General features: G+C 41.5%; 1 protein-coding gene across 1 annotated transcript; it reads right to left on the reverse strand.

The window, feature by feature from the left end:
• Positions 1 to 7,686: 7,686 nt before the first annotated feature.
• On the reverse strand, positions 7,687 to 22,317 carry LOC110503765 (succinate dehydrogenase [ubiquinone] cytochrome b small subunit B, mitochondrial). Its single transcript, XM_021582280.3, has 4 exons — positions 22,188 to 22,317; positions 21,186 to 21,296; positions 13,188 to 13,338; positions 7,687 to 9,752 (listed from the first exon to the last, which is right to left on the reverse strand). Exons 1-4 carry the CDS (start codon positions 22,234 to 22,236, stop codon positions 9,587 to 9,589), a joined length of 477 nt encoding a protein of 158 aa, XP_021437955.1. The 5' UTR covers positions 22,237 to 22,317; the 3' UTR covers positions 7,687 to 9,586.
• Between the last annotated feature and the right edge of the window lie 2,196 nt (positions 22,318 to 24,513).

Here is a 24,513-nt window from a genome sequence, read left to right on the forward strand (position 1 = left end):
TATTGAATGCCGTTCTAAAACAAGCTCTAGACTTTTATTTTGGAAATGAAATGGAAGCTGCAAAACAATTCTAACGTCTGGGCTAGAGTTGCTTGATTGACTAGATAACTTTGGTTCATGCCCTTTGCAGGTGCCACATTACTGACAAGAGTTTGTAATATGAAAAATACCTGTAACCGAGTAAAGGGAGACGTAAAGTAAGAACTTAATGTGAAAATGTTCATTCATTTTACGTGTACGTTTCACGTTTCATGCATGGCTTTTCTTACGATCCTAACAATTTGCATATGGGTTTTCTTACGATCCTAACGACACGTACCTTCAACCTTTTTGGCAGCTATCTCGACCCATAAATATTTCTAAAATGGGTCGGTCAAAACAAGCATTGTGATTGGTTGAGACGCGTTCTAAGCCAAACTAAAAAGCATGTTTCGCATGGGTAAGCCTATGACTCAAAAATGGGAATCTTGTTTTCTGTTCCATCTGAGAAATCGCTGCTCATCCACTGCCCCATCAGCCCAGCCAGCCAATTCATTAACTTGATCTCCACTGTAAAAGGCATCTAGACATTATTTCCCCTTGCTTTTAGCCTACCATTTTGTTTGTAACAATGGGGGTTTGTACACTGAACAAAAATATAAACACAACATAAAGTGTTGGTCCCATGGTTCATGAGCTGAAATATAAGATCCCAGAAATTATCCAAATGTACAAAGAGCTAATTTCTCTCAAATGTTGTGTGCAAATTTGTTTACATCCCTGTTAGTGTGCATTTTTCCTTTGCCAAGATAATCAACCCACCTGACAGGTGTGGCATATCATGGTCTTGATTAAACAGCATGATCATTACATCACACACCTGGTGCTGGGGGCAATAAAAGGCCACTGTTTTGAGGGAGTGTGCAATTGGCATGCTGACTGGAGGAATGTCCACCAGAGCTGCTGCCAGAGCATTTAATGTTCATTTCTCTACCGCCTCCAACATCATTTTAGAGAATTTGGTCATGCGTAAAACCGGCCTCACAACCCCAGGCAACGTGTATGGCATAGTGTGGGTGATCGGTTTGCTGGTGTTAACATTGTGAACAGTGTGCCCCATGGTGGGGGTTGGGTTATGGTATGGGCAGGCCTAAGCTATGGATAATAAACACTAATTTTATCAATGGAAATTTTAACGCACAGAGATACCATGACGAGATCCTGAGGCCCCTTGTTGTGCCATTTATCTACTGCCATCACCTCATGTTTCAGCCTGATAATACATGGCCCCATGTCGCAAAGATCTGTACACAATACCTGGAAGCTGAAAATTTCTCAGTACTTTCATGGCCTGCATACTCTGCAGATATGTCACCCGTTGAGCATGTTTGAGATGCTCTGGATTGACGTGTATGACAGCGTGTTCCAGTTCCCGTTAATATCAAGCAATTTCGCAAAGCCATTGAAGAGGAGTGGGACAACATTCCACAGGCCACAATCAACAGGCTGATCAACTCTATGCGAAGGAGATGTGTTGCTCTGCATGAGGCAAGTGGTGGTCACTCCAGATACTGACTGGTTTTCTGATTATGCCCCTACTTTTTTTTAAAGGTATATGTGACCAACAGATGCATATCTGTATTCTCAGTCATGAGAAATCCATAGATAAGTGCCTAATTAATTTCAATTGACTGATTTCCTTAACTGTAACTCAGTAAAATCTTTGAAATTGTTGCATGTTGCGTTTTATATTTATGTTCAGTATACAAACGTTGCTGTCTGTTACTCGACATTTGCAACATACTTTCAATATTGAAATTCGATCTGGAAAAACGTTTTGCCTGCGCTGCAGACGTCTATATCGGTCTGCTAATACAAGACTATTAAAGGCCCATGGCACTACTTTTGTGAATTTAACTGTGTAGTTGGCTAGCGCCTCTGAACAGTGTCCTGAAGAGAGAGCACGTTTTCTATGCCAGGCGAAATCGTGCATCATTAGCTCGTTATGGATGTTTTAAAAACATCTTAAATTGAATGCAAATGCCGCTACTTTGCCGATAATCTGGATGCACTGTAAATGAGCTGTAGTTGGCTAGTTTGCAAGCAAGGGATAAGAAAGTTGCCTGCCAGTATGACAATAGAACATTTCGAACGAACGACTGGGTCGTGTATCTGGCAACCGAACGGCTTGGGTAGCAACCCTAGATTTGTGTCTGGACAATATCTCATGGAAGGATGAAATCATATGAATACATTTAAAGCTGTTAACCTGTTGTATGAAAGTTAATGCCCTCAATTGGTGTTTAAAGGATACTGTATATTGGCGCAGTTTGCTGGCCCGAGACGAACACCCATGCCAATATCCTCCTGACACTGATTTCTCAGTCATTGTCATTTTATTAATAAGTTGCACTACTTTAGGACTGATGCCCAACTGAGCATTCTACTCAATGCATCCTCATTGTGCGGTGATTTGTCTAAAGTGCATTACTGTGGCTTGAAAATACTATGAAATTTAGGAAAACCTTGTCATTTGGATTTTGCCACATTGACTTTAGGTACAGTATAACGTTAGCTACCTTAGCATTAGCAGTGCTAGATATTTGTTTTACAAACTTTGCAAGCTAATGGCAAAATTGCCACCTGTCTAAAGTACATTTGACAACATGATGGCGAAGTTGTTTCCTACTAAATGGAAATATATTATTGATCCACAAATGTAGTCGGAGTCTCCCTATGGAGGGTGTGACGCAATGGCGAAGCCTCCGGAGGCATGCAGGAGCCAAATTTAGCTCCATATTGCATCGCAGGGCGTCTCCCAAATTGTGTTACATTGCGGAGGGCTCCATATTTAAGCAATAAGGCCTGAGGGGGTGTGGTATATGGCCAATATACTACAGCTAAGGGTGTGCCTGGATACAGCCCTTAGCTGTGGTATATTGGCCATACGGTGCCTTCGGAAAGGATTCAGACCTGGATTTTTTAAAACATTGTTATGTTACAACTTTATTCTAAAATAGATTCAATTGTTTTTTCACCTCAATCTACACACAATATCCCATAATTACAACGCAAAAACAGGTTTAGACATTTTTGCTAATTTACTAAAAATAAAAAAATATCACATTTACATAAGTATTCAGACCATTTCTCAGTACTTTGTTGAAGCAACTTAGGGCAAAGATTATAGCATCAAGTCTTCTTGGGTATGACGCTACAAGCTTGGCACACCTGTATTTGGTGAGGTTCTCCCATTCTTTGCAGATCCTCTGTCAGGTTGGATGGGGAGAGTTGCTGCACAGCTATTTTTAGGTCTCTCCAGAGATGTTCGATCGGGTTCAAGTCCGGGCTCTGGCTGAGCCACTCAACAACCTTCAGAGACTTGTCCCAAAGCCACTCCTGGTTTGTTTTGGCTGTGCTTAGGGTCGTTGTCCTGTTGGAAGGTGAACCTTCACCCCAGGCTGAGGTCCTGAGCACTCTGGAGCAGGTTTTCATCAAGGATCTCTACTTTGCTCTGTTCATCTTTCCCTCGATCCTGACTAGTCTTGCAGTCCCTGCCGCTGAAAAACATCCCCACAGCATGATGCTGCCACCACCATGCTTCACTGTGGGGATGGTGCCAGGTTTCCTCCAATCTTGGTTTCATCAGACCAGAGAATCTTGTTTCTCATAGTCTGAGAGTCCTTTAGGTGCCTTTTGGCAAACTTCAAGCGGGCTGTCATGTGCCTTTTACTGAGGAGTGACTTCCGTCTGGCCACTCTACCATAAAGGCCTGATCGGTGGAGTGCTGCAGAGATGGTTGTCCTTCTGGAAGGTTCTCCCATCTCCACAGAGGAACTCAGTCAGTGACCACCTGATTGCTCAGTTATTGAGCACTCCCTTTTACCCTCAGCTCTAGGAAGAGTCTTGGTGGTTCCAAACTTCTTCCATTTGAGAATTATGAAGGCCACTGTGTTCTTGGGGACCTTCAATGCTGCAGAAATGTTGGTACCCTTCCTCAGATCTGTGCCACGACACAATCGGACCTCTACAGACAATTCCTTCGACCTCATGACTTGGTTTTTTCTGACATGCACTGTCAACTGTGGGACCTTATATAGACCGGTGTGTGCCGTTCCAAATCCTGTCTAATCAATTGAATTTACCACCGGTGGACTTCAATCAAGTTGTAGAAACATCTCAAGGATGATCAATGGAAACAGGAAGCACCTGAGCTCAATTTCGAGTCTCATAGCGAGGGGTTTGAACACTTTATTTTTTTAATTTTTTTTATACATTTGCAAACATTTCTAAACTTGTTTCCGCTTTGTCATTATGGGGTATTGTGTGTAGATTGCTGAGGATGTTTTTTTTTCATTTTAGAATTTTAGTTGAGTTTGCGGTAGTAGGCAAGGAGGACATTATTTTTGTGGTGCTTTGAAAGGTTGACTTAACTTGTTTTTTTATATCCACATGTGTAAACTACTGATTTTAAATGGGAATTATGTCCATAGCTTTCTCAGACAGAGATTTCACCCTCTGCTCCTTGTGTCTTTGTGTTTTCTTCATGTTGTCTGTGAGGACTGATTCCTTGTTATGTCAAAAATAAAGGTAATATACATTTCTTACAATTACAAGTCGTGTGCTTTTTAGGTCCAGCTTAAATAATAGAATGTTAATCTAACTGTCCAGAGAAAGTCTCACGTTCTGTTAACTCATACCCAAATAATGTTGTTGACTCATCCTATACTTGTATTTGTGGCAAAGCATAAATTGGAGAAAAAAAAGACTTCAAAAAACACACCTCAGACTTGTATCTCAAACAGAACATTTTAAAAATACTTGCTACTTCCTCTTAGAGGATGATGCCATCAGATGCTGTATATAATAATCAGATGGTCTTGTCTTCGCCCTAATAATGGGAGTAATTGTCCCAAAGGCGGGAAGGCAGGCGGTCTGCTTATTGCCTATGTGGATAGATTGACGGGAGTGGACCTTCTCGCTTTGCCTCTTTCTCTCTCACCCACACCTTAATTACCATTATTTTGAAGGAAAACTATTTCACTCATATTGTAATTAATTATAGGTCATATCGCACAAATCTGTAAACACTGAACAGTTACTTTTAAAACATATACACTGAGTATACCAAACATTAGGAACACCTTCCTAATATTGAGTAATATTGAGCACTCCCTTTTACCCTCAAAATATCCTCAATTCGTCAGGCATGGACTCTTCAAGGTGTCAAGTGTTCCACAGGGATGCTGACCCATGTTGACTCCAATGCTTCCCACAGTTTTGTAAAGTTGGCTGGATGTCCTTTGGGTGGTGGACCATTCTTGATACACACGGGACTGTTGAGTGTGGAAAAACTCAAAGCGTTGCAGTCCTTGACACAAACTGGTGTGCCTGGCACCTACTACCAGTGCTGGAAAAAGTACCCAATTGCCATTCTTGAATAAAAGTAGATACCATAATAGAAAATGACTCAAATAAAAGTCAGACAGTAAAATACTACTTGAGTAAAAGTCAAAGTATTTCCTTTTAAATATACTTAAGTATCAAAAGTAAATGTAATTGCTAAAATATACTTAAGTATCAGAAGTCACATGTCACATGCGCCGAATACAACAGGTATAGACTTTACAGTCACATGTTTACTTACAAGCCCTTAACCAACAATGCAGTTTGAAGAAAATCCCAAAAAATGTAAGAGCTAAGAATAACAAATAATTAAAGAGCAGCAGTAAATAACAATAGCAGGACTATATACTATACAGGGGGTACTGGTACAGAGTCATTGTGTCAATGTGCGAGGGACACCGGTGTCGAAGTATTTATGTACATGTAGGTAGAGTTATTAAAGCGGCTATGCATAGATAATAACAGAGTAGTAGTAGCAGCAGCATGGGGGGGGGGGGGGGGGCAATGAAAATAGTCTGGGTAGTCATTTGATTAGCTGTTCAGGAGTCTTATGGCTTGGGGGTAGAAGCCTCTTGGACCTAGACTTGGTGCTCAGGTACTGCTTGCCGTGCGGTAGCAGAGGGAGCAGTCTGACTAGGGTGGCTGGAGTCTTTGACAATTTTTAGTGCTTTCCTCTGACAACGCCTGGTATTGAAGTCCTGGATGGTAGGAAGCTTGGCCCCAGTGATCTACTGGGCTATACACACTGCCCTCTGTAGTGCCTTGCGGTCGAAGCCTGAGCAGTTGCCATACCAGGCAGTGATGCAACCTGTCAGGATGCTCTCGATGGTGCAGCTGTAAAACCTTTTGAGGATCTCGGGATCCATGCCAAATATTTTCAGTTTCCTGAGGGGGAATAGGTTTTGTCGTTGCAGAGGGAGGTGTTTAGTCCCAGGGTCCTTAGCCTAGTGTTTAGCTTTGAGTGCACTATGGTGTTGAACACTGAGCGGTAGTCAATGAAGAGCATTCTTACATATGTGTTCCTTTTGTCCAGGTGGGAAAGGGCAGTGTGGAGTGCAATAGAGATTGCATCATCTGTGGATCTGTTGGTGAGGAATGCAAATTGGAGTGGGTTTCTGGGATAATGCTGTTGATGTGAGCCATGACCAGCCTTTCAAAGCATTTCATGGCTACAGAGGTGAGTGCTACGGGTTGGTAGTCATTTAGGCAGGTTACCTTAGTGTACTTGGGCACAGGCACTATAGTGGTCTGCTTGAAACATGTTGGTATTACAGACTCGGACAGGGAGAGGTTGAAAATGTCAGTGAAGACACTTGCCAGTTGGTCAGCGCATGCTCAGAGTACACGTCCTGGTAATCCGTCTGGCCCAGCGGCCTTGTGAATGTTGACCTGTTTAAAGTTCTTACATCGGCTGCGGAGAGCGTGATCACACAGTCGTTCAGAACAGCTGATGCTCTCATGCATGTTTCAGTGTTACTCGCCTCGAAGCAACCATAGGAGTTATTTAGCTCGTCTGGTAGGCTCGTGTCACTGGGCAGCTCTCAACTGTGCTTCTCTTTGTAGTCTGTAACAGTTTGCAAGCCCTGCCACATCCGACAAGTGTTGGAGCCGGTGTAGTACGATTCGATCCTAGACCTGTATTGACGCTTTCCCTGTTTGATGGTTCGTCAGAGGGCATAGCGGGATTTCTTATAAGCTTCCGGGTTAGAGTCCCGTTCCTTGAAAGCGGCAGCTCTACTCTTTTAGCTCAGTGCGAATGTTGCCTGTAATCCATGGCTTCTGGTTGGGTCCATGGCTTCTGGTTTACAAATGGAAGCCGATTAGAGGCAGTAGAGATGACCAGGGATGTTATCTTGATAAGTGTGTGAATTTGACCATTTTAAGCATTCGAAATGAGTACTTTTGGGTGTCAGGGGAAAATGTATGGAGTAAAAAGTACATTATTTTCTTTAGGAATGTAGTGAAATGGAAGTAAAAGTTCAGTGTATATCAGTACTCAGTGTATATCAGTACTCAGTGTATAAAGTGACAAAAACATGCAAAAGTACTTTTGTATGTATACTGCTGCAGGACATACAGCATTTCCCTTTGTTGAATGTATATCGTGTCTTGTTTTCTGGTTTCTAGATGATTGCCGGTTCAATATCCAATTCTATAGAAACAATGACATGCCCAGAGGACTTATATGGTGTGCTGTAAGAATTGGAACCAAAAAGGAGTTTCTGCCAAACCACTGGTAAGCATATAGATTTTGAATAGACATTTGCATTCATTTTGAAATGAACAGTGCTTACATCTACATTACATGTAATGTATGGCTTTATTGTCCAGCTGAACTTCCCACAAAGCAACAAACACACACTGAAACGTTTCTTTAGCCTTTGGGTTGACAACTGAGTTGGGTTCAGCGGTTCAAGAAAAAACATCTGTGTTTCCCTTATGAGACCAGACCATTTCACAGTTTCTCCCAATTGAACACGACCCAGGTGTGATAATTACAGTACCTTCATACCAGCTGTTTGCACAAACACACTGACAAGACAAAGCTAACCCCCAAAAAAACTTCTCTATTTTCCTCCAGCAGCAATCTTTGACTGTTCACATGAGGCTGTGCTCTTAATGGAACTAATTCTTGGTACAACTAACTGCAGATTTCAGTCAGGTCGGGTCCGTGCTACTTGAGCTTTGAGGCTGGACCAGATGCAGAGCTCATGAAGTTACAAAATCCTGGAATATGACAGTTTATGGTACTTTTGTTAAGCAGCTGAACTCATCAGCAGTGCATAGAAAGTTATTTTTTACAATGAGGGACCATTTGTGTTAATGCTTAAATACCCATTATAAATGAGTATAAACAGCTTATGATTGGTGACATGTATAAATCGAGACCAAATAAAAAGACAAAACAGTTGATTTTCCAAAGCCATTTAAGCTTTCAGACATGTGTAGTAGTAGGACCAAGACCTTCATGTTTCTTGGCTGTTTAACCAGGACAACTTCTACTTGTTTCAGCCGACACTCCCAACAGTACAAAATAAAACGATGCCATTTTGACCAAGTGCATGCACTCATGACTTAACTTCATATTTGATGCCAGCTGTACTTGACTTGTTGACGCTTAGCAACTGTTCATACAAATGATCAGATAAATGGAAAATTTAATTCCTGCCAACATAACATTTATACACTAAGCAAGAGTGATGCCAGGCACAGCTGTGTAAGTAAATTATGCACATTACTATAAAACCAGGATATTGTCATTTGACTGACAACAAACAGGGTTGGTACAAGTGGAAGCGCAATGGTGTACAGATCAGTATGCCTACTTTTCTACATGCTCAACCTGGGCTGTGCTCAGTGTGGTGAAATGTTTAGAACGTTGCAGTTAGAAATGTCATGAATAGAGCTGTGGTGATGCCCAATTCTGCATACCTATCTGAACATCACACCCTTTCTGAACAGACCCATAAAGTCCAGAACAGTATGGCTATGAGGTTTAAATACTGCTAGTGGTCACACCCAATTGCTCTTGTCAATCAAATCAGACTGCAAGGTCAACCATGTGTGGCACTAAGCTGACTGCAATGGTCTTGAAGGGCACTAGCTGTTATTTACAGATTGGTGACGGACTCAAAACATACCACAAATAAGAATGCAATGTCTACATAATCTCTTCTGTACTAAATTAATTTGCCATAGTAGATCTGAAATTAAGGACAATCACAGGATACTTCCTCATTAGCATTACACAAAGTGTTTGGAATATAGCAGTTTGATAACAGGAGTGAACTCAGTGAGAGGAAGCTAGAAATGCATTGAATAAACCTGACAATTCCCTATTCTATCTACAAAATGCATTTCTATCGAAGCGTTCTGTAAAATTGCACCCTTTAACAGGCCCCAGGTAGAAGTTAACCGTATAACATTTCACTAAACGGCAGCATACACTGTGTGTGCGCATGTTTGATTGGGGTCAGAAGGACAACTTATATTTAGTTTAGTCCACATCATAAAATCAACAGGAGCAGATCATTAACAGGCCTGTTGAAGTACAACACAAACCTCAACATGAATTACAACACTTGTGAAATTATATATTTATAGAAATGTACATAATCCCTTGAATGTTTACAATCATATCAGAACAAGATGGCCGATGTCCCAGTGCCCACGCCCCCCCCCATTCCAAACCTCAGTCCATTCATTTGCTCCATAATAGGGCCACCGCTTTACAAATGCCTACATCGTTGTAGTTGAAGTAGCAGAGACCGGCAAAGGTGACAGTTGACAACAGGAAGAGGCCTGCGTTGGCCATCTTGATCTTCGGTTCTCCATGAACATAGTCCGTTAAGACTTGTCCAATCCCCCTGGGGAGGTAAGACAATACAATAAATGTATGAGACTGCTTAGAACCACAATATTACTGAATAGCCAGTGATTTAGTGCTAAAAAAGGCTAAGTAACACCCCCTATACAATTTTTGGTAAACAAGGGCAAATTTAAAGTGGCTAATCATTAACCATTGTTCTCAAATGTTTTGGGGCACTGAACAAATTCCAGGTCTGAGCACAAACTTAAAGAAAAGTCTGCAACTTTCAGCACGCGTATACTGTGAACACTGAGGCTGTACCCGCTTTAAAATTACAGTTAAGTGGCCAAGTAGGCTACTTGATCATAATGTAGGCCTATCAGAGTTGCCTACCATCAAAAACAATGTAGAAAATGCATCCCATAACATTGAAATATGTTCTACCATTCAGCCTACAGTAGCAGCCAATGTGTAGTGTGCAATGTAGGCCTACATTCCATGAGACTTTTGGTTGAAAAAAAAACACGCAGGGCTTGGCATGAACCTGTTTATCCACTTGTCCTTTAGACGAGGTGGCTTAAAATGTTGTTTGATGCAAGAAACCAGTGTTAAATAAAATGCATTATTCCCATACCATTATTACAGAGGAGCAGACAAATTATGCTAGCCTCTCTCGCTTTGATCTCAAAACAAGCACACCTACTCATGACCGCTCATGCTGTAAACACAGTCCAGATATGGCAATGGACTATTTGCATGTAGGTCTACTGCAGCTCTAATTGTTTATGCAGCACCGGGCTAAGTAGCGCGTGTCAATGCAATAGAATCCTACTCGGATGCATTCTGCCTAAAACAATATTTTGCATAGTTCATTTTGTTTCGGTGTGTTGCATTGAAAGTGGCTAATATTGCGTTGATTTGATCACAATTGCCACAGTAAAAGAGAAACGCTGATAGCGTTAACAGGGCAATAATTAGAGCAGCGGTTGAGTCAAAATGCATGCCGAGATCTACCGATTAGATAAAAAATAAAACAGGACTCAAAGCGTAAGCCTATGCAACTTTAACCAATTAAAAACAGTACTGTAGCAATTAGGTTTGTGCAGCAAGCTATAGGCCCAATACATTATCACTGCATATTGGCATTGCCAATGCATTGTTGTTCGGGACATTTTGTATTTATTTTTTTTAAATTGAGGTCAGCTATATGATCATTCCAATAATAGATCTGTTGCTGTATTACTTGAGGCACAGCTGAGTGCAGCTAATTTGCTTTTAATTTTACTCAGCTGATGGTGCCTGCATCTGATGGTCAGTCTCAGCGGACTGAGGGTCCGCCTCTCAACATCCCTCCGCTCTCCACTGACCAAAGGAACACAGCCTTCCAGCTGATGGCAAAAATCGAGTCGCACCGCATTATTTCTCATTGACAAATTCATGTTTTTACTCCTATGAAGACAAGGTTAAATATTCCTTCATTATAAAAAAAAAAAAGACATAAGCTGCTAATAGTAACAACACAAGCCTATAGATCTACTTTCCTACTGATTCATTACTGCAGCAGTGCTTGTTGTAGCGCTGAGTGGAAATAGGAAGAACATGCAAAGTGTTGAAAACAAAGTCCTGAGTAAGTACTTAAACATGAACTCACTCATAAAAACTGCTGTATTTGTTGACAGTCTCTCTAGTCATGGTTTTGAAGTCTCACAGTAACAACTTTGCGATAGCTTTTTTTAAATGTAATCCTGCTACGTTACTGCAGACGCGGTAATCTGATCCAGCCGATTGACCAGCGGTAGGCCTATAGTGCACTTGATTTGCTCTCTGAGCGAGCCGGAAAGGCAGAGTTTGTACCTTCAGACATGAAATGGTTCAAAATGGCAACATACCCTGCACGCAGGACAGCTGAATCGGGTGCACCTACCACCAACAGCCCGAGACCCAAAAAAATAAAGGAACACAAGGCTTTACCGGTGCTTTTTTTTTACAGAAATGTTTGGCAATCGAATAGGAATGCCTTGGAGATCAACCGGGCCATCACAATCAACCAGTTGGTGACCACTGCTCTACAAAGTTGAGTGTAGTTTAATCTCATGCTTCTCTCTGGTGGAGCTGCACAGCTTAGAGGGAACATTGGTGTTAACCCTCCTACGCCACTTGTCATAGCCATCCCGACAGGACAGTCCTGACTTCATTGGCTTCCCCAGGGTAATGTTTGAGAGAGGGAATTGGACAAATGCATCATTTGGATGGCTGAAGGCCCACCAGAGAACACACCAACAGCTCAAGGCACCATCATGTGATCTTAGTTAGGTTATTCTTTGTTTAGACTACAGGGTGGGGTGTCTGGTCCTGTTTATGTAGCCCATGTGAAATGGCTAGTTAGCAGTGCGCGCTAGTAGTGTTCAATCAATGACGTCGCTCTGAGATCTAGAAGTAGTCGTTTCCTTTGCTCTGCAAGGGCTGCGGCTTTTGTGGAGCGACAGTTAACGAGGCTTTGTGGGTGACTGTTGTTGATGTGTTCGGAGGGTCCCTGGTTCGAGCCCAGGCTGGGGTAAGGATAGGGACGGAAGCAATACAATTACATTGAGAACAAACAGAACTGTAAGCATTAAGGAATAAGGAATGGTGAAATCCTTGAATAGTGCCTAAAGAGAGATGTAAAAAAGATTGGCTTAGCAATGGTCTCGGAGGACAGAGCTTCGTAGGCGTGCTCAGTGTTCCTCAGTTAACTGGACAATGGTGGTATTTGATGACTCCAGCTCAAATAGCGGCACTCACACAGCCTTAGCAAGTAAGGCGACGTTAAATGGTATTGATCTCCTGGAACATATGTGGAACGCGGTTTTAAAAACGGCTGCATACTTCAAAAGTAGCACACATGACCAGCATTCTTAAGCGTCATCTTGATGTTCAAAAGAATATATATGAGCGTGCATTTCAACTCCTCAGTGACAAGTTTGACAATTAGCCGGTCTTCATTAGAGGGACATGCCTTGAGGATATCCAAGTACCCCAAACTAAAACCTAAGGAGTATTAACACCACACATGACTGGGATTTGTGCTTTAAACCTGCCACTTTCATTAGTCAGTGGTCTAGCAATGGCATAGTGCCCCAGGGCGACATTAAGCCCACCTCTTCAAAAATCAAAAAGCTCTCGTAAATGAAAGCAAAATAAATGCTAAGAACAAAATTGTTTTTGCATGAGCAGAAATGTAGTGCACATGGACTTGATTGGTTATCCCAACCACTTGCCTACTCTATTCACCATTGTCCTCCATAAAAGCTTCCGACTGTAGTCGCAACACAAGTACATTTCAAGCTGAAAAACTATGGTCTGAGCTTATTCGGAACATGTGCAATGATTTTGTCCGGAAATGATAGTTTTAGTGGAAATATGAAAGGAAAAACATTTAACCAGAATAAGGAAGAGACAGCTGGCCAGTGCCCTTTAAACCAATGAACATTTTTAGAGGGGAAACTTGTCTTACCAGTGGCCATGCAGGGTGAGGGCAGCAGCCAGCGAGTAGTCAACAGCAGGTCCGGGGAAGTAGTAGGCAGCAGGCCCCAAGGCCAGCAGCAGTACGCTCACCACACGCTCTCCTGTCCAATGCAGGGAGGCAGCTTTGGACACAGAGCCGGCTGCAAAAGGGCAAATAACAAAACATCCAATCATACATCCACATGCAGAACTAACCTCTGTGGAGAGAGAGAGGGTCATCATTTAAACAGACTCATCATTGAGGGGCGGCCGGTAGCCTAGTGGTTAGAGCGTTGGGCCATTAACCGAAAGGTTGCTGGATTGAATCCCCGAGCTGACACGGTAAAAATCTGGCGTTCTGCCGCTGAACAAGGCAGGTAAAGGCCTACTATAAATCTAACATGTTTTTAGCACATAGACAAACCTAATTGTTTCTGTTAGCCTAAAGATGTCCCCAGGCACCCTCATTTGTTGACTTCTGTGATCGAAAAAGCCTTGGTTTCATGCATGTCAACATCAGAAGCCTCCTCCCTAAGTTTGTTTTACTCACTGCTTTAGCACACTCTGCTAACCCTGATGTCCTTGCCGTGTCTGAATCCTGGCTCAGGAAGGCCACCAAAAATTCTGAGATTTCCATACCCAACTATAACATTTTCCATCAAGATAGAACTGCCAAAGGGGGAGGAGTTGCAGTCTACTGCAGAGATAGCCTGCAAAGTAATGTCATACTTTCCAGGTCCATACCCAAACAGTTCGAACTACTAATTTTGAAAATTACTCTCCAGAAATAAGTCTCTCACTGTTGCCGCCAGCTGTACATAGTCTATCAGTAAATAGCCCACCCATTTTTACTGTTTTTATTTATTTACTTTTCTGCTCACCAATATCTCTACCTGTACATGACCATCTGATCATTTATCACTCCAGTGTTAGTAATCTGCAAAATTGTAATTATTCGCCTAACTCCTCATGCCTTTTGCACACAATGTATATAGACTCCCCTTTTTTTTCTACTGTGTTATTGACTTGTTAATTGTTTACTCCATGTGTAACTCTGTGTTGTCTGTTCACACTGCTATGCTTTATCTTGGCCAGGTCGCAGTTGCAAATGAGAACTTGTTCTCAACTAGCCTACCTGGTTAAATAAAGGTGAAATAAAAAAATAAAAAATGATCCCAGTCAGTTGAAGTTGATATATCTTTCAGGTTCTATTATACACCAGCGGAGATTGCAGAGGGGAGGATGGCTCATAATAAATAGGTGGAATAGAGCAAATGGAATCAAACACCTGGAAACCATGTGATGTATTTGATACCATTCCACTGATTCCGCTCCTGCCATTACCACGAGCCCGTCCTCCTCAATTAAGGTGCCACCAACCTCCCGTGGCCAGCTGTTGCTTAGGTTCTCAAGTTTCACAGTTCAAACATCATGCAATGTGTTGGCTAACCTAAATAATGGATGTTATTGTACTAAAACACCATTTAGTCCCCTCAAACAGTGTGCCGTGACCAACTAACCTCTTTCACAGGTCAGTGAACCTGTTAAATGTCACTGGCCTGCCACTTGGGGAACTAATTATGTACCAACTATTGATGCACGATATATCGGTGAACATATCTGAATCGGCCAATATTAGCTAAAAATGCCAACAGCGACATCAGCACGATGTCTAGTTTAACACCGATGTGCAAAACTGACGTGCATACCTATAAATGTAGGTACATTACGTAATGACGCCATGGAAAAATGTTGCGCTACACAAATCAAACGTTGTCACATGCGCCGAATACAACAAGTGTAGACCTTACCATGAAATGCTTACTTACAAGCCCTTAATCAACAGTGCAGTTCAAGAAGAGTTAAGAAAATATTAACCAAATAAACTAAAGTATATAGAGGGGGTACCGGTGTCAGTGTGCGGGGGTACATGTTAGTTGTGGTAATTTGTACTAGAGGTCGACCGATTAATCAGCGCCGATTTAAGATTTCATAACAAGCGGTATTTGGCCTTTTTGGATGACGATTACATTGCAATCCACGAGGAAACTGCGTGGTAGGCTGACCACCTGTTACGAGTGCAGCGTCAAAAGGACCTTGTGGCTGCAAGGAGCCAATTTAAGTTGCTAGCTAGCATTGATTGTTTTTTATAAGATAAGTTTAATCTTCACATAATCACTAGTTAACCTAGTAGTATCATCAACTAGCTTGTCCTGCGTTGCATATAATCAATGCGGTGCCTGTTAATTTATCATCGAACCACAGCCTACTTCGCCAAACGGGTGATGATTTAACAAAAGTGCAATCTTTGCACAAATGTACCTAACCATAAACATCAATGCCTTTCTTAAAATCAATATACAGAAGTATATATTTTTAAACCTGCATATTTAGTTAAGAAATTCATGGCAATATTAACAAGGGAATTTGTCACTTCTCTTGCTTTCAGTGCAAGCAGAGTCAGGGTATATGCAACAGTTTGGGCAGCCTGCCAAACGGTGAACTCATTTGCCAGAATTTTACACAATTATGACATAACATTGAAGGTTGTGTAATGTAACAGCAATATTTAGACTTATGGATGCCACTCATTCGATAAAATATGGAATGGTTCCGTATTTTGCTGAAAGAATAAACGTTTTGTTTTCGAAATGGTAGTTTCCAGATTTGACCATATTAATGACCAAAGGCTCGTATGTGTTTTATTATAATTAAGTCTATGATTTGATATAGCAGTCTGATTGAGCAGTGATAGGCAGGAGCAGGCTCGTAAGCATTCATTCCAACAGCATTTTACTGTGTTTGCCAGCAGCTCTTAACAATGCTTAAAGCACAGAGCTGTTTGACTTCATGCCTATCAACTCCCGAGGCTGGCAATACTATAGTGCTATTAGAACATCCAATAGTCAAAGGTACAGTGCCTTGCGAAAGTATTCGGCCCCCTTGAACTTTGCGACCTTTTGCCACATTTCAGGCTTCAAACATAAAGATATAAAACTGTATTTTTTTGTGAAGAATCAACAACAAGTGGGACACAATCATGAAGTGGAACAACATTTATTGGATATTTCAAACTTTTTTAACAAATCAAAAACTGAAAAATTGGGCGTGCAAAATTATTCAGCCCCCTTAAGTTAATACTTTGTAGCGCCACCTTTTGCTGCGATTACAGCTGTAAGTCGCTTGGGTTATGTCTCTATCAGTTTTGCACATCGAGAGACTGAAATTTTTTCCCATTCCTCCTTGCAAAACAGCTCGAGCTCAGTGAGGTTGGATGGAGAGCATTTGTGAACAGCAGTTTTCAGTTCTTTCCACAGATTCTCGATTGGATTCAGGTCTGGACTTTGACTTGGCCATTCTAACACCTGGATATGTTTATTTTTGAACCATTCCATTGTAGATTTTGCTTTATGTTTTGGATCATTGTCTTGTTGGAAGACAAATCTCCGTCCCAGTCTCAGGTCTTTTGCAGACTCCATCAGGTTTTCTTCCAGAATGGTCCTGTATTTGGCTCCATCCATCTTCCCATCAATTTTAACCATCTTCCCTGTCCCTGCTGAAGAAAAGCAGGCCCAAACCATGATGCTGCCACCACCATGTTTGACAGTGGGGATGGTGTGTTCAGCTGTGTTGCTTTTACGCCAAACATAACGTTTTGCATTGTTGCCAAAAAGTTAAATTTTGGTTTCATCTGACCAGAGCACCTTCTTCCACATGTTTGGTGTGTCTCCCAGGTGGCTTGTGGCAAACTTTAAACGACACTTTTTATGGATATCTTTAAGAAATGTCTTTCTTCTTGCCACTCTTCCATAAAGGCCAGATTTGTGCAATATACGACTGATTGTTGTCCTATGGACAGAGTCTCCCACCTCAGCTGTAGATCTCTGCAGTTCATCCAGAGTGATCATGGGCCTCTTGGCTGCATCTCTGATCAGTCTTCTCCTTGTATGAGCTGAAAGTTTAGAGGGACGGCCAGGTCTTGGTAGATTTGCAGTGGTCTGATACTCCTTCCATTTCAATATTATCGCTTGCACAGTGCTCCTTGGGATGTTTAAAGCTTGGGAAATCTTTTTGTATCCAAATCCGGCTTCAAACTTCTTCACAACAGTATCTCGGACCTGCCTGGTGTGTTCCTTGTTCTTCATGATGCTCTCTGCGCTTTTAACGGACCTCTGAGACTATCACAGTGCAGGTGCATTTATACGGAGACTTGATTACACACAGGTGGATTGTATTTATCATCATTAGTCATTTAGGTCAACATTGGATCATTCAGAGATCCTCACTGAACTTCTGGAGAGAGTTTGCTGCACTGAAAGTAAAGGGGCTGAATAATTTTGCACACCCAATTTTTCAGTTTTTGATTTGTTAAAAAAGTTTGAAATATCCAATAAATGTCGTTCCACTTCATGATTGTGTCCCACTTGTTGTTGATTCTTCACAAAAAAATACAGTTTTATATCTTTATGTTTGAAGCCTGAAATGTGGCAAAAGGTCGCAAAGTTCAAGGGGGCCGAATACTTTCGCAAGGCACTGTATATGAATTACAAATGGTATAGAGAGAAAGTCGATGCCTCAATTCCTATAATAACTACAACCTAAAACTTCTTAACTGGGAATATTGAACCACCAGCTTGCATATGTTCTCATGTTCTGAGCAAGGAACTTAAACGTTAACTTAAAAAAAAAAAACTTCTCCAACACTGTTGTTGCATTATTTAAACCAAAAATTGAACATGTTTCACTATTTGAGACTAAAGATGTTATTTATGTATTAAATTAAAATAAGTGTTCATTCAGTAGTTATAATTGTCATTATTATAAAAATCGTCCGATTGATCAGCATCTGCTTTTTTTTTTGTCCTCCAATAAATCGGTATCGCCGTTAAAATCATAAATCGGTCGACCTCTAATTTGAACATGTAGGTAGGGGTGAAGTGACTATGTATAGATAAACAGCGAGTAGCAGCAGTGTAGAAAACAAATTGAGGGGGGGGGGGGGGGGGGGGGTCAATGAAATAGTCCGGTGACCATTTGATTAATTGTTCAGTCTTATGGCTTTTTGGTCCTAGACTTGGCACTCCGGTACTGATTGACGTGGGGTGGCAGAGAAAGGTTTATGACTTGGGGGTAGAAGCTGTTAAGGAGCTTTTTGGTCCTAGACTTGGCACTCCGATACTGCTTGACGTGCAGTGGCAGAGAAAGGTTTATGACTTGGGTGACTGGAGTCTGACAATTTTATGGGCTTTCCTCTGACACCGCCTATGATATAGGTCCTGGATTGCAGGAAGCTTGGCCCCAGTGATGTACTGGGCCGTACTCACTACCCTCTGTAGCTCCTTACGGTCAGATGCCGAGCAGCTGCCATACCAGGCGTTGATGCAACCGGTCAAGATGCTCTAGATGGTGCAGCTATTTAACTTTGAGGATCTGGGGACCCATGCCAAATCTTTTCAGTCCCCTGTGGGGTAAAAGGTTTTGTCGTACCCTTTTCACGACAGTCTTGGTGTGTTTGGACCATGATAGTTCATTGGTGATGTGGACACCAAGGAGCTTGAAACTCTCGACCCGCTCCACTACAGCCCCGTTGCTGTGAATGGGGGCGTGTTCGGCCCTCCTTTTCCTTTTCCTGTAGTCCACGATAATCTCCTTTGTCTTGCTCACGTTGAGGGAGAGGTTGTCGTCCTGGCACCACACTGTCAGGTCTCTGACCTCCTCCCTATCAGCTGTCTCATCGTTGTCGGGGATCAGGCCTACCACTGTTGTGTCGTCGGCAAACTTAATGATAGTGTTGGAGTCGTGTTTGGCAATGCAGTTGTGGTTGAATAGGGAGTACAGGAGGGGAGTAAGTACACACCCCTGAGGGGACCCAGTGTTGAGGATCAGTGTGGCAGATGTGTTGTTGCCTACACTTACCACCTGGGGGAGGCCCGTCAGGAAGTCCAGGATCCAGTTGCAGAGGGAGGTGTTTAGTCCCAGGGTCCTTAGCTTAGTGATGAGCTTCATGGGCACTATGGTGTTGAATGCTGAGCTGTAGGCAATGAACAGCATTCTCTCACAGGTGTTCCTTTTGTTCAGGTGGGAAAGGGCAGTGTGGAGTGTGATTGAGGTTGGGGCGGAATGCAAATTGGAGTGGGCCTAGGGTATCCGGGTGGATGCTGTTGTGAGACATGACCAGCCTTTCAAAGCACTTCATGTCTACCAACGTGAGTGCTACGGGCTAGTAATCATTTAGGCAGGTTACCGTCGCTTCCTTGGGCACAGGGACTATGGTGGTCTGCTTGAAACATGTAGGTATTAGAGAGGTTGAAAATGTCAGTGAAGACATTTGCCAGTTGGTCCGCACATGCTTTGAGTACACGCCCTGATCGTCCATCTGGCCCTGTGGCCTTGTGAATGCTGACCTGTTTAAAGGTCTTGCTCACATAGGTCATCCAGAACAGCCGGTGCTCCTGTGCATGCTTCCATTGTCTCGCTGAAAGCTTTCCTAACCTAACCCACAAGGTCTGCGGTGTGGACCGAGCAGTCATTTGAAAGAGTAAGAACATTTCAGCGAGACAACTCAAAGGAGAAATCCATTAACGCCAAGACAATGGAATTCATTGCCCTTGACAATCAACCGTTCTCTGTCGTGGGTGATGTTGGCTTTCGCCGACTGGTCGAGCACCGGTACACACTAACAAGTGCGCTATTTTTCAGATGTTGCCCTACGGGAGCTACACAGTAAAAGCGTCACTGCTATTAGCGTCACGACTGACATTTGGACCAGCGATATCAGCCCCATGAGCATGCTGAGTCTGACAGCACAGTGGGTCATCGAGGATTTCGTGCTGAGGAAAGTACTGAGAACATGTTTGAAACTTGAACACACTAGTTAGCTCCATTCGACCAACTGACTTGAGAAATAAGCTCCTCAACTGCCCCTGCAGCAGACGTGATACCCTCCGTCATGGGATTGAAACGTTTGCTCAACAAAACTGCCCACACAGGCTGTGAACAATTGATTCCATGCTCGATGCTATGTACAAGGACCGCTACTTCAATGCAGACAAGAAACAGGGTTTACGTGAAATGTTACATACACAGCTGGACAAGATGAAAAAAGACTGTGTGCACCGAGGAAGAGGCGCCACGGACAGAGATGAAACTTCACTGTTTGACATGCATGATGAAATCCTGGTTGAGAATGAAACAACAGAATAGAACAGTAAGTAAGTGAAAGAAATAGGTTTTGATTATGTTTTACTGGTAATGGGGACATATGTAAATGCTAACAAAATAACTTTTTGGTCAGTGTGGTGTGTGTAACCTTTATTTCATCTAGGCAAGTTAGTTAAGAACAAATTCTTATTTACAGTGATGGCCTACCTGGCCAAACCCGGATGACGTTGGGCCAATTTGTGCGCCGCCCTATGGGACTCAAGGCCAGATGTGATACAGCCCGAATTCGAACCAGGGACTATAGTGACGCCTCTTGCACTGAGATGCAGTGCCTTAGACCACTGCATCCATGTGTTAACTATTTAACCGTACTAGAATGCTTAAAAGGCCGCTAAAATAATAAATATCAGTATCGTTTTTTTGGCAACTAAAATATTGGATATTGGTCAAAAATGTCATATCGGTGCATCACTAGTACCAACCACACAAACAACATGCCAGTGGTGACATCACTAACCGGCTCCCTGACAAATGACTTAACCCCCCCCCCCTCTCTCAAGTCCTTCTTACATGACAATTCAGTGTACAAGAGAAAGGAAGAAAATACTTGAATCCCCTTAGGTGTAGGGCTGTAGGCTCTAATCATAATATAGGCCTACCACTCACCTTACATAACATGTAGCCTAACCTGAACATTGATTACTTTAAGGAGTCATAAAAATCACAAAAACACAATGGCCACAGTGTTCTGATAAGACTGGTATTCCTCTTAGGCAACACATAATCTTTGAGTGCTACAGGCAAACTGTAGGCTATCAGCAAAACTCTTATCGTGGGAACAACAAACCCCGGAGAGATGAGGATCCATGAATCCTAGCCGTCAACAGGTAGGACCGGTCTTGGTCCTTTTGCTGTGTGACCAAGGGTCGTGCGAGCAGAGAGCTGCGATAAAACAAAACTGTAGGGAGAAGACAAATCAGTGTCATGAACTATGACAATATTTCAACTAAATCACAATATTTACTGTTCAATTATAAGTAGGCTATGAAATAAGACAAAGCAACAAAAAACAATATGGCTTAAGCTATAATGTAATGTCAATTGTTCACACATGGCTCAGTTACAAAATGTGAATATTATTTCACATAGGCCTTTATAAATCAGAGGATGAGTCTTCCCTCAAGGAGTATCATGACAAACCATTCCATGCGTTATGTGGTTGTCAGCAATCAGGGGTAGCCAATCTGGTTTATATGTGTTTTAGGGTAACTTGCTTGTGTGCATCTTGTCTTGGTAGTTTTTTAAAGTAGTGGATCTACAACTAGCAGTCACATAAGGTAATGGCAACTATTTGAGGAACTGAAGCATAGGCAGCCAATGACTGGATGAATTGGATTAATGCCACACTATGTGGGATTGATAGAGATTACAATAGCCTAAAATGTATATAGAATATTTTGTAAAGTGATAGATTATGTTAACCATAACCCTTAGTTCCTACCAAGCATGAGGCCTAAAACTGATGTGAAGTGTTTAGAATCGAGGTTGGTCATTTTAGCTGATTCAGGATACTTTACGAGATCCGTAAACGGATCTGATTCAATGCAGAGTGAAGCCGGATAGAGCGTTGTGCAAGTAACCAAAAGATCACTGGTTCGAATCCCCGAGCCACTATGAACTTGAAAAGTCGTTGCTTTGCTCATCCATCAGCTATCATTAACGTTAGCTGGCTAGCTACTAGCAAGTTACGATATGTATGTACAACGTTACTTTGGACAAAAAAACGGTAATTATCAAGAACAACGATATGAAATACACACAATTGTGGAATTAACACAAAGACACTTACGTTTGCCACCTCTGTGGCAGACTGAACTTATCCTGACGATGGCCGCCATGACGATTACCCAACCAAGGTCACACAAATCTTACCCGGATGTAGTTGCTGTTTTGTCCACTGCTCCAAGAGTTTTTAAGCACTGGGTGATAGTCGACTGCGGATGCTTCTTCGTCTTCTTTGCATATGCCACATAAACTGCATTTTAATCCAAACAATTATGCAATGTTTTCTTGATCATGGTTTAATAGGCTTTTTCTAATAAATGTATAAGAAACATATGCATTTTTAGCAAACTTTATGGACAATGTTGATCTGCAAAAAGAGAAGACTGCACATTGCAATATGTTGACCACAAGGTCTGCATCTGGTCCCAGACACAACTCCTGTAGAAAGTCTGCATTCAAGTAAGATGATAAACACTTATACTACCTGAGGATAATACTAAACATGACTCCCGATATACATTTTGAATTCTGGATTTAATAAATAAGAACTAGGCTAAATCCTGTTTTACTAGACTATATCCCCGGGCAGTACTAATAATGAAGGAAGGTTTAAAAAAAATTTGCAATGGTCAATCTTAAAGTGGCAATCCTTAGTTGAAATGACAACAAAGCTAAATCCCTGCCTCGGTAAAAACCTTAGGGATGGGGCTAGAGATATTAACCACTCTCAAATTAATAGACAGAGCAAGGTTGCAAGGAGTGACCATCCATGATATCAAAGGTATAGTTTGAATTATGTTTTGAGGCTCTACAGTGTTTGATTACATTTACTTTGTTTACAAACATTGGAGTAAAACAAGTTCATTTTTTTGGGTTCTGATGGGGTACAACAGTTGAACTAAGCTCAATAGGCATGTATAAATTATATTATTTTTTAAAAAAATCGATGGATATACCACCGTACATCATTAATTTATAAATCCAAAAATGGATATAGCAACTGCAGATTACCCCTTTAATCTGAATAGATAGCAGTGATTATATTAAAGGGATGGTTCACCCAAATTACACAATGACATATTGGTTTCTTTACCATTTAAACAGTCTATGGATAAAGTATGACAGCAATCAATGCTTTGGTTTTGTTTACCTGGCCACTGTTTCAATAAAAAATAAAAGCATTTGTGGCACAAATCCAATGCAAGTCAATGGTACCTATTTTTGCATTTCCGTACTTCATATCAAAATCATCTATAAGTAACTTAATTGAGTTACACCAGAGGTTCCCAAACTTTTTATTGTCCCGCAACACTTCAAACATTCAACCTCCAGCTGCGTACCCCCTCTAAGATCAGGGTCAGCGCACTCTCAAATGTTGTTTTTTTGCAATCATTGTAAGCCTGCCACACACACACCATACAGAATCCATTTTGAGATACTTTAGGTTGGTGCGCGAAAATGCTGTGGTGTGAATACTTAAGTAAAATTACTTTAAAGTACTACTTAAGTTGTTTTTTTGGCATATCTGTACTTTACTATTTATATTTTAGAAAATGTTTACTTTTACTTCACTACATTCCTAAAGGAAATAATGTACTTTTTACTCCATACATTTTCCCTGACACCCAAAAAGTACTTAGCAGAACAGGAAAAGGGTCCAATTCACGCACCCTATCAAGAGAACATCCCTGGTCCTCCCTGCTGCCTCCAATCTGGTGGACTAACTAAACACAAATGCTTCATTTGTAAAAATGCATTCTGAGTGTTGGAGTGTGCCCCTGGCTTTCCTTAAATAAATAGAAAATACAATAGTGCCATCTGGTTTGCTTAATATAAGGAATTTTATACTTAAGTATATTTAAAACCAAATACTTTTAGACTTTTACTCAAGTAGTATTTTACTGGGTAACTTTCACTTTTATTTGAGTCATTTTCTATTAAGGTATCTTTACTTTTACTCAAGTATGACAATTGGGCACATTTTCAACCACTGTGAAAATGCTAATATACTATAGGTACTATTGACTTGCATTGGATTTGTGCCTCAAATGCCATACCTTGTCCATATACTTGCTTACAGGGTAAGGAAACCAATATGTAATTTGGGAGAACTATCCCCTTAACATAATCTATCCATTAGATTGTTTTAAAGGTGCAATATGCAGAAACCATTCTCTGGAATTGTTTGCCTCATTTCAGTTTGTGACAAAACAAACAAGTATAGTGTAGAAGTATAGTATCATCTAAACCGTTGTGAAATATATTGTATTTTCAGCAGTTTGAAACTGGTATACAAGAAAAAAGTAAAAGATGCCAAAACAAAACATTAGAAGGGGAAGCATAGAAATATCGCACAAAGAACAGATCTGCCGCTTCTTAGAATTGATTTC

This window comes from Oncorhynchus mykiss, chromosome 24, assembly GCF_057628025.1.
Source record: "Oncorhynchus mykiss isolate SJ-2025 chromosome 24, ASM5762802v1, whole genome shotgun sequence".
Lineage (NCBI taxonomy): Eukaryota > Metazoa > Chordata > Actinopteri > Salmoniformes > Salmonidae > Oncorhynchus > Oncorhynchus mykiss.